The sequence below is a fragment of the Rhea americana genome, unplaced genomic scaffold, assembly GCF_003343005.1.
Source record: "Rhea americana isolate MKP2758 unplaced genomic scaffold, rheAme1 scaffold_569, whole genome shotgun sequence".
NCBI lineage: Eukaryota > Metazoa > Chordata > Aves > Rheiformes > Rheidae > Rhea > Rhea americana.
The window spans coordinates 22,390-32,733 of record NW_028186722.1 but is presented as its reverse complement, the minus strand read 5'-3'; the positions used below and the strand labels follow the sequence as shown (position 1 = coordinate 32,733).

General features: G+C 66.4%; 1 protein-coding gene across 3 annotated transcripts in view; it reads left to right on the top strand.

Annotated features, from left to right (window-relative positions):
* The window catches only part of LOC146587766 (transcription factor COE1-like), a 22,000-nt gene that overhangs the window by 8,531 nt on the left and 3,125 nt on the right, over positions 1 to 10,344 (top strand). The window contains exons 7-12 of one of the 3 annotated variants that reach the window (XM_085319018.1): positions 5,643 to 5,724; positions 7,066 to 7,183; positions 8,174 to 8,304; positions 8,390 to 8,516; positions 9,349 to 9,437; positions 9,529 to 9,594. In XM_085319018.1, the coding sequence (XP_085175144.1) occupies positions 5,643 to 5,724; positions 7,066 to 7,183; positions 8,174 to 8,304; positions 8,390 to 8,516; positions 9,349 to 9,437; positions 9,529 to 9,594 (613 nt within the window). Of the gene's footprint in view, positions 1 to 5,642; positions 5,725 to 7,065; positions 7,184 to 8,170; positions 8,305 to 8,389; positions 8,517 to 9,348; positions 9,438 to 9,528; positions 9,595 to 10,344 lie in introns of all 3 variants that reach the window. The other 2 variants (XM_085319019.1, XM_085319017.1) reach the window with 2 other exon arrangements.

Sequence of the window (10,344 nt, the reverse complement as noted above, 5' to 3'; positions counted from 1 at the left end):
CCGGTGCCCTCAGGCTGGCGGCTCCGAGCATCCCTCGGGCACATGGGAGCCGGGGATCACCAGTGCCCTCGGGCTGGTGGCTCTGAGCATCCCTCGGGCACATGGGAGCCGGGGATCACCAGTGCCCTCGGGCTGGTGGCTCTGAGCATCCCTCGGGCACATGGGAGCCAGGGATCACCGATGCCCTCAGGCTGGCAGCTCCGAGCATCCCTCGGGCATGCGGGAGCCAGGGATCGCCGGTGCCCTCAGGCTGGCAGCTCCGAGCATCCCTTGGGCACATGGGAGCCAGGGATCACCAGTGCCCTCAGGCTGGTGGCTCCGAGCATCCCTCAGGCACATGGGAGCCGGGGATCACCGATGCCCTCAGGCTGGCAGCTCTGAGCATCCCTCRGGCACATGGGAGCCAGGGATCGCCGGTGCCCTCAGGCTGGCGGCTCCGAGCATCCCTCGGGCACATGGGAGCCAGGGATCGCCGGTGCCCTCAGGCTGGTGGCTCCGAGCATCCCTCGGGCACATGGGAGCCGGGGATCGCCAGTGCCCTTGGGCTGGCAGCTCTGAGCATCCCTCGGGCACATGGGAGCCAGGGATCGCCTGTGCCCTCGGGCTGGTGGCTCCGAGCATCCCTCGGGCGTGCGGGAGCCGGGGATCACCGATGCCCTCGGGCTGGCGGCTCCGAGCATCCCTCGGGCACATGGGAGCCNGGGATCACCGATGCCCTCGGGCTGGCGGCTCCGAGCATCCCTCGGGCACATGGGAGCCGGGGATCGCTGGTGCCCTCAGGCTGGCGGCTCCAAGCATTCCTCGGGCGTGCGGGAGCCGGTGGGGAGCCTCAGCCAGATCGGTGCGGGTGTTGCCTCGTTAGCGTTAATGACTTGGGGGTTGGGGCAGCCGTGGCGCCGCTCGGCTCTCCGCTTGCTCCATCTCTGCTGCGGCTGATGCCGCCAGGCTCTCTGCGGCGTGCCCACCCCTCTGCCAGGCGCGGGAGCCCCGCGGGGCCGCTGCCGAAGGAAATCCCTCGGCTCTCCCCGGCCGTTGCTCCACGGCGTTAGGCAGCACCCCGCAGCTTGCTGCGGCCTCTCGTGCCCCAGCGCCCGCAGCTGCTCGGCGCCTTGCTCCGTGGCGGCACGGCGGGCAGAGCTTAGCACTTGCTGTGCGAGCCCGGCACCTCGCTGAGGCCCCGCGCACTCACTGCATGTGTGGCCCGGCAGGGGCGGCCAGGGCAGCCTGCGTCTGCTGAGGCATCGATGCAGGTGGTGCAGCCGGCCGGCGCGGGCTCCTGGCACCATGCCGCGCCATACCGTGCCATGCCGCACTGTGCTGCACCATGCCGTGCTGCACCACACCATGGCATGCCATGCTGCACTGTGCCATGCCATGCCGTGCTGTGCCATGCTGTGCTGCACTGTGCCATGCCATGCCATGCCATGCTGTGCCGCGCTGTGCCGCACCGTGCCGTGCTGCACCACGCCATGGCATGCCATGCTGCACTGTTCCATGCCATGCCGTGCTGTGCCACGCTGTGCTGCACCGTGCCGTACTGCACCACACCATGGCATGCCATGCTGCACTGTGCCATGCCATGCCGTGCCGCACTGTGCTGTGCTGCACCGTGCTGTGCCATGCCATGCCGTGCCATGCGCCCAGCTCGGAGCTCGCTGCCGCCTCGCCGATCTGGCGCTGGCCGCAGGTACCAGGCGCCCGGCACCAGGCGGYGGCGGCCAGCTGTGACAGATGGGGGAAGCGACGTTTGCCGTCAGTGCAGCACTTGCGACGCACGTCAAACAAATAAATAATACAAGCAGCAGCCAACCGCTTCCATCAGCCGAGCGGGGAACGCGTGTGCACCCAGCGCCCGGGGCGGGCAGGCGGCGGGGCACGCCAGCTCCGCGCCGCGGGGCACGCGCGGGCACACGTGGCGTGCACAGTGCCGCTCCCTGGGAAACACGCACAGCCAGGCCGGCGGCACGGCTCTGCCCTGCACCCTGGGCTCCCAGCACGGGGCACGAGCGTGCACCCGCACAGCCCCGCGCTGCCCCCAGGCACCACGCCTGGGTCGCACACATGCACGTGCAATGCACGCTCATCGCTGCACTTGTGGTAGCTTAGCAGGTCGGGACACCCAGTCCTCTATCCCTCCCTTTCCCCATCCAGTCCTGTAGCCATCCACATGTGCCTCCATCCTTCCCCCCATCCAGTCCTCTACCCCTCCATCCCTCCATCCTTCCCCCCATCCAGTCCTCTACCCCTCCATCCCTCCATCCTTCCCCCATCCAGTCCTCCACCCCTCCATCCCTCCCTCCATCCCTCCATCCTTTCCCCCATGCAGTTCTCTGTCTATCCATCCACTCATCCCACTCTCCATCCCTCCGCCCTTCCCCTGATCCTATCCTCTATCTGTCCCTGTGTTCTTCCCCCATCCAGTCCTCGCTCTCTCTCCATCCCTCCCTGCTTCTCACCATCCATCAATCCACTATTCCATCCATCCCCCTTCCCTCCATCCAGTCCTCTGGCCATCCATCCATCCATCCACCCTCTCTCCATCCCTCCATCCATCTACCCATCCCTCCCTCCATCCATTCATCCCTCCCGCCCTCCATCCCTCCATCCTTCTCCCATCCAGTCCTCCCTCCCTGCCTCCCTCTCTGCATCCCCCAGCGCGGCAGGCAGCTCTGTGGGGCTGTGGGTTGCCCATGGGTGCCGGGATGCTCAGCAGGGCCCCCCATGCCCCCGGCCCAGCACCAGGCTGGTGCAGGGATGTTGGGGCTGGAGCTGGCACCACCCCTCACCGTGCAGCGCGGCCTCCCCGTGTGACGAGTTCCCCAGGGCTCGGCAGGGGGACGGGAGCACGGGGATGCGGGCACATGGGGCTGCAGGGACACGGGGACGAGGGGATGCAGGGACATGGGGACGCGGCGCTTCCTCCCACCGCCCCCGGCCGCGGCCCCGCGCCGAGCCCCCGCGCGCCCGCTGCCTCCGGCCCTCCCAGCGCAGCCAGATGTGCTGGCTGCCACCCCGGGCCGCCAGCCAGATGTGCGTCCGCCCGCCCGCGCTGCTGCCGGCTGCGGCTCTGGCGGCCCGGCCAAGGCAGCCGCCACCACCCCGGGCGCCCAGCACCGCTCCGGGGCCGCCGGGCTCTGGCCCGGGGCCACGGCCTGGCTGGGCGAGCGGCTTCCCCGGGGCCGCGGCTCCCGCGCCCTCCCCCCGGCCCCGCACCCTGCCTCCCCCGGCGCCGCTCCCCGGCCCGGCGCCCGGCCCCACTGCTTTAGAGAGCCAGATAAGTGCCCTATCAACATGTTAATCAAATTACTTAGGAGCTAAAATTGACGCTTTTCATTAATTATACAAGATTATTCTAATTGCAAATTCAAATTTATGCGCTCGGAACAGAAGGTGTTCGGCAGCATTGCCGGGAATTTGCATATTAAATGGGGAGCGTTGTGCATTATGGATGCTAATGTATGCACATTGTCTGTATTTTTAACTCCCGGGCCCATATGCGCGGCTGCCGCTTAAGGAGGTGAAGAAGTCCAACGTGTTTTTATTATTATTTCCCCTCTCCTCGGCGCGAAGCCGCAGCCCTGGGGGGCCGGGGGGGCCCAGCCCGCCGCCCCGCGCCGCCTCCGTCAATCTCCGCGCGGGCAGGGGGGTGTTTTCCCTCCCATTGCCGCGCTCCTTCCTTCCCCTGATGAGCACCCGGGAGGGCGGCGGGCGGGAGCCTGCGTGCGGCCCCTCGCCTCGCTCCGGCCCCGGCGCGGCGGCACGGCTGCTGCGGAGCCCCCGGCGCTGCCGCGGCCTCCCCGGAGCCCTTGCGGGGTCGGGCAGGGAGCTGCGGCGGGATGGGGCGCGGGATGCCCAGGCAGGACGCCAGCGTGGGGTGCTGCGTTGGGATGCAGGCGCAGAATGCCAGGGTGGGATGTGGGACCGGGATACGGCTGGATTGGGATGTGGGAGTGGGGTGCCAGGGCAGGATGCAGGGATGGGATGCTTTGTAGGATGTGGGGGGCAGGATGCTGGGCAGGATGCCAGGCTGGGATACCAGACTGGGATGCCAGGCGGGATGCCAGGCGGGACGCTGGGCAGGGCAGCGAGGCCCGTGCCCACCGAGCAGGGTCTGCGGCAGGACGAGGTCGCTGGCAGCCGTGGGGTGGCTGCAGGCAGGGGCCCCACAGCTGTGTCCCTGCAGGAAGCAGGGCCAGGGCACTGCCACCCTGTCCAGGGGATGCTCCCTTCTGGGAGGCACCAAGGGGTGGGCAGGGAGCAGGAGCCCGGGCAACCCCAGTCCTGGCAGCACTGGGTCCCCAGGGCCACCAGCAGCCCCCTGCAGCCCAGTGGGGCCCAAGACCCCCTTGGTGTCCGTGGGATGCAGGCTGGGAGCGCTGCCGAGGGGCAGGGAGACAACGAAGGGAGGGGAGGTGGCAGGGAGGGACGCGGTGGCCCGGTGCCATGCAGTGAGCTGTCACAGCGTGGTGACCTGGCGTGGGGTGGTGACTTGGCACGTTGTGATGACTTGTCCCAGCACGGTGGCCCGGCATGACACGATCACCGGGCACAGAGCAGTGACCTGGCATGGCACGGTAGCCTGGCACACTGATGACCTGGCACCGCATGGTGACCTGGCATGGCACAGTGACCTGGCATGGCGCAGCAATTGGTCATGGCTTGGTGGCTGGCACGGTGTGGTGGCCCGGCACAGTGCAGTGACATGGTGCTGGTGGGTGCCCATGTTTCGGGGCAGGTCCTGGGCATGCAGCAGGCCACCAGCGAGCTGCTGCGTGGGGCACTGCGGGACACGGGCAGAGGGCCTGGCCTCCCAGCCGTGTGCGCATGTGTGTGCGCGTGTGTGTGCATGCAGGGTGCCTGCAGCTGTGCGCAGGTGCAGGCCACGCGTGGCTGTGTATGTGCAGGGACTTGCGCCGGGTGTATGGCAGTGTGTGTGTGTGCATGCAGAGTGTGTGCCCATGTGCGTGTCCCTGGCGTGCACCCCTGTGTGTGTGTGTGTGTGTGTGTGTGCCGTGCACACGTGTCCCCATGTGTGTGCATGGCACACATGCTGTGTGTGCACATTGGCTGTATGGGTGGTCCCCGGAGAGCATGTGTGTGCCTGCACTCCCACCAGCAGTGAGGGGGGCCCGGGAGTGTGTCCAGGGTCCCAGGAGTGTGTCTGGGACCCCAGGAACATGCCTATGTTCCCAGGAACATGTCCAGGGTCCCGGGAGTGTGTCCATGACCCCAGGAACATGTCTGTAGTCCCAGGAACATGTCCAGGGTCCCAGGAGCATGTGCATGACCCCAGGAGCATGTCTGTGGTCCCAGGAGCATGTCTGTGGTCCCAGGAACATGTCCAGGGTCCCAGGAGCATGTGCATGACCCCAGGAACATGTCTGTGGTCCCAGGAGCATGTCTATGTTCCCAGGGACATGTCTGTGGTCCCAGAGGCCACGTGCCCTTGCTCTGGGCATGCAGCTGCGTGCGCGGCCCCGAGGTCCCTGAGGCCGAGCCGAGGACCCGGCCGTGCCCACGAGGGGGGACGGGATGGGGCAGGCGGTGCACGGACAAACGGGGGCCGTGCATGGCAGCGAGCGACTGTGCGCGTCTCCGGGGCGACCACCGCCGGCCACTGGGGTCTTGCCTTCCCCCCCCAGGTTCTTCCTCAAGTTCTTCCTCAAATGCAACCAAAACTGCCTGAAGAACGCGGGGAACCCCCGGGACATGCGGCGCTTCCAGGTGAGCCGACCCCGTGGATGTTTTCTCAAAGGGGCCCAGGGGAATCGGGCGCTCGATCCCCCTTCGGGGGTTTCCCGAGCGGCCCGCGCCCCTGGACCCTTCTGCAAAGGCTTCCTCCATGTCCCCCCTTCCCAGAGCTGAGCTTTCCCCCCGGCAGCTGGAGTTTCCTTTTGCAGAGCAGAGGGGGGGTCTGTCCCGTCTCCCACCCAGCACGGGTGCCTTCATTAGGGCCTCTCATAAAGATATGATAATTGTGACATTTTTACATGATTAACGACCTATCCAATTTGCATAGCACCAAGCAGCTCCGGGAGAACAGCCAAGTCCACCCACCTCCACGCCGGAGGCAGCGATCGAGGGGATCGAGGGGAGGCGTGCGGGTGTGGGCTGGGGTGGCAGGGGAGGACTTGGGGTGTCCCCCCACGCCCGGTGTCCCCCAGCCCTGCGGCATGGTGATGGCCACTGACCAAGGCAGTGCCCTGGCCGATGCTGGGATCTTGCAGCGCGTGTTGTGCGCAGTCATGTGCAGACATACACACGCGCGCTTGTGCATGCACAGATGCATGTGTGCACACAGGTGCATGCATGCCCACCAGTGCCTGTGTATGCACACATGCACACGTAAGCACCCACATACACATGCATAAACACTTGTGTGCATATGTGCACAGATGCATACATGCACATGGATGCATGCATGCACACAGGTGCTTGTGTATGTGCACATAAGCACTCACATATATGTGCACACACATATTCACGTGTGCACATATAGATACACAAGTGCACACGGATGCATGCATGCACATGGGTGCTTGTGTATGCACACATGCACACGTAAGCACCCACATACACATGCATAAACACTTGTGTGCATATGTGCACAGATGCATACATGCACATGGATGCATGCATGCACACAGGTGCTTGTGTATGTGCACATAAGCACTCACATATATGTGCACACACATATTCACGTGTGCACATATAGATACACAAGTGCACACGGATGCATGCATGCACATGGGTGCTTGTGTATGCACACATGCACACATAAGCACCCACGTACACATGCATGCACACTTGCACAGATGCATACGTACATATTTGCACACGCCCCACCACCACGGCTGTCCCATCCAGGCACAGAGGGTCCAGAGGGCAAGGCCAGGCCATCTGAGGATGCTCAGAGGTGTGGGGGGACCCTGGGGATGAGCGGGGCCATGAGGACCCTCCGGCAGGACAGATTTGTCCAGGGGAGGGAAAGGATGCGATGGGAGCAGCCGGGCGTGGGGCCGTCGCAGCCCTGAGCCAGCTCCCCCCGCCGCGGCTCTCCCGCAGGTGGTGGTGTCGACGACGGTGAACGTGGATGGCCACGTCCTGGCTGTGTCCGACAACATGTTCGTCCACAACAACTCCAAGCACGGCCGCCGGGCACGGCGCCTCGACCCCTCCGAAGGTGAGTGCCGGCCAGCCGGGCCTGCGGCATGGGGACCAGGGCGTGCACACGCACACGCACCGTGTGTTTGCACACACCTATGTGGGTGTACGTGCCACAGTCCTGGCGTGTGTGCCCAGAGACGCTAATGTAGCATTGGAAAGCACACACACATGCATGTAAGTGAGCACATTCACAGGGACGTGCACACCTGCACCCCCCACACACACGTGTTTGCACACAAGGGTGCCCGTGTGCACACTCACACGGAGCCACAGGCGCATGCAAACACAGCTGTGCACGTCCGGCAGGGCCAGTGCAGCCCTGCGGAGCCGGTGCCCCAGCACGGGCCCCCGTGGAGGTGCATGTCTGCCCCTCGGCACACAGCGGCTCCGAGCACGGAGCCAGCGTGGCGCAGGGGGGCGCGCGGCTGAGCCGCGAAAGCGGGCGCCCCGCTCCGTAGCCAGGCCTCGCGCGGCTGCTCGCGGCAGCCAGGAGCGCGTGCACAGCTTCCCTGCCCGTCCGTGCCCACACCGTGTACGTGCGTTTTCTGTCTGCCTGTCCGTCCATCCATCCAAGCCTCAGCTGCTCTGCTCTCCCCGGGTGTGCGCGGCCCGTGCGCGCTCTCTGTGCCCGTCCATCCGGCGGGAACGGGCTCTGCCTGCCCTTCCAACAAGCTCCATCCCTCTGCGCACACAGCACGCGGGCTCTGTCCGTGCAAGGCGTGACACACACGCTCCGTCCATGCAAGACACGGCACACATGCTCTGTCCATGCAAGACGCAGCATGCATGCTCCATCCGTGCAAGACGCAGCACACACACTCGATCCGTGCAAGACGCAGCACGTGTGCCCCGTCCGTGCAAAACGCGGCACGCGTGCTCCGTCCCTCCGCGCCGCGCGTGCAGCTCCTGCCAGCGCTGCCCCGCTGCGTCTCCACGCTGGGCCCGGCCCTGCCACGCGGTGCCCGCTCACGCTGCTGCCCTGCCTCTCCCCTGCCGCCTGAAGCAGCCACCCCCTGCATCAAAGCCATCAGCCCCAGCGAGGGCTGGACCACCGGCGGGGCCACCGTCATCGTCATCGGTGACAACTTCTTCGACGGGCTCCAGGTCGTCTTCGGCACCATGCTGGTGTGGAGCGAGGTAGGCGGCGGTGCCGGGGGCGGCAGGGGGGCCGGGGCGACCCCCCGCCGGCGCCCGGCCGCCTCAGCCCCGCGCGCCCCCGCAGCTCATCACGCCGCACGCCATCCGCGTGCAGACCCCGCCGCGGCACATCCCCGGCGTCGTGGAGGTGACGCTCTCCTACAAGTCCAAGCAGTTCTGCAAGGGCGCCCCGGGCCGCTTCGTCTACACGGGTGAGGGCGGGCGCCAGGTGGGCGGCCTGGGCACGCGGCTGTGCCGTGTGCGTGCCGCACTGCCGGTGCGTGTGGCACACGTGCACAGTGCTCTGTGTGTGCAGAGCAGTTGTGCATGCACGCACAACACGATGCAGAAGGCACCACTGAGACTCCGCATGTGCAATAACGTGTGGGAGAGCGTGTCAGTGCACGTCCGACACGGCAAGTGCATGACCGCACCTGTGCGGCATCACGTGTGTGGGGGCACTGCGGGATCCACCACGCGTGTGCAAAGGAGCCAGCATGCACCCGCCTGAGGCATCCGTGCCAGGGCAGAGCGGGGAGCCCCTGCGCACGTGGGTGAATGTGTACGTGGGTGCATGTGCGTGCATGTGCACGTGCACGCGTGTGTGCGGATGTGCCTGTCCCCATGCCCGGGGGTCCCCGCAGCCTCCTGCCAGCTCCCTGCGCTGGCTCTGTGGGGTGACCCAGCCCTATCCTGGACAGCGTCGTGAATGTGGCATGAGCACAGAAGCATGCATGCGTGTGCAGTGTGAGCGTGGCAGCATGCATATGATGTGAGTGTGGCAGCATGCACACGTGTGCAGTGAGCAGGGCAGCATGCATGCCTACAATGTGCACATGCATGCAGGGTGAGCGTGGCAGCGTGCACACGCATCTGGTATGAGCAGCAGCCATGCACACACATGCAAAGTGCCTGGGGGCTGTGCACACGCATGCACTTGCACGTGGGATGTGCAGGGCAGCCTCAGGGTTTCAGTGCCGGCGTGGTGGCTGGCGTGCCGGGCGGCGTGCGCGGCAGCCCTCACCACCGTGTCCCCTCGCCCAGCGCTGAACGAGCCCACCATCGACTACGGCTTCCAGCGGCTGCAGAAGGTCATTCCCCGGCACCCCGGCGACCCCGAGCGCTTGCCCAAGGTAGGCGCTGGGCCGCCCGGGCGATGCACGGGGACGGGGACGGGGTGCCGGTGCCCGTTCCCCCCCCAAACCGTGACCCGCTCCCCCTCAGGAGGTGCTGCTGAAGCGGGCGGCCGACCTGGTGGAAGCGCTCTACGGGATGCCGCACAGCAACCAGGTACCGGGGGCCACGCGTGCCGGGATGCCGCTGGGCCGTGCCGTGCTGTGCCGTGCCATACTGGGCTGCACTGTGCTGTGCCGTGCAGTGCTGTGCTGTGCCATAGAGCACTGTGCAGCACTGTGCTGTGCTGTGCCATGCTGGGCTGCACTGTGCCGTGCCGTGCAGTGCTGTGCCATGCCATAGAGCGCCGTGCAGCGCTGTGCCATGCCATGCTGTGATGCTCTGTGCCGTGCAGCGCTGTGCCGTGCCGTGCAGTGCTGTTCTGTGCCATAGAGCACTGTGCAGCACTGTGCTGTGCCATGCTGGGCTGCACTGTGCCATGCTGTGCAGCGCTGTGCCGTGCCATAGAGCGCCGTGCAGCGCTGTGCCATGCCATAGAGCGCCGTGCAGCACTGTGCTGTGCCATGCAGTGCTGTGCCGTGCCATAGAGCGCCGTGCAGCGCTGTGCCGTGCCGTGCAGCACTGTGCTGTGCCATAGAGCACCATGCCGTGCTGTGCCGTGCCGTGCAGCGCTGTGCCGTGCCATAGAGCGCCGTGCAGCGCTGTGCCGTGCCATGCAGCACTGTGCCGTGCCATAGAGCGCCGTGCAGTGCTGTGCCGTGCCGTGCAGCACTGTGCCGTGCCATAGAGCGCCGTGCAGTGCTGTGCCGTGCCGTGCAGCGCTGTGCCATGCCATAGAGCGCCGTGCAGTGCTGTGCCGTGCCGTGCAGCGCTGTGCCGTGCCATAGAGCGCCGTGCAGCGCTGTG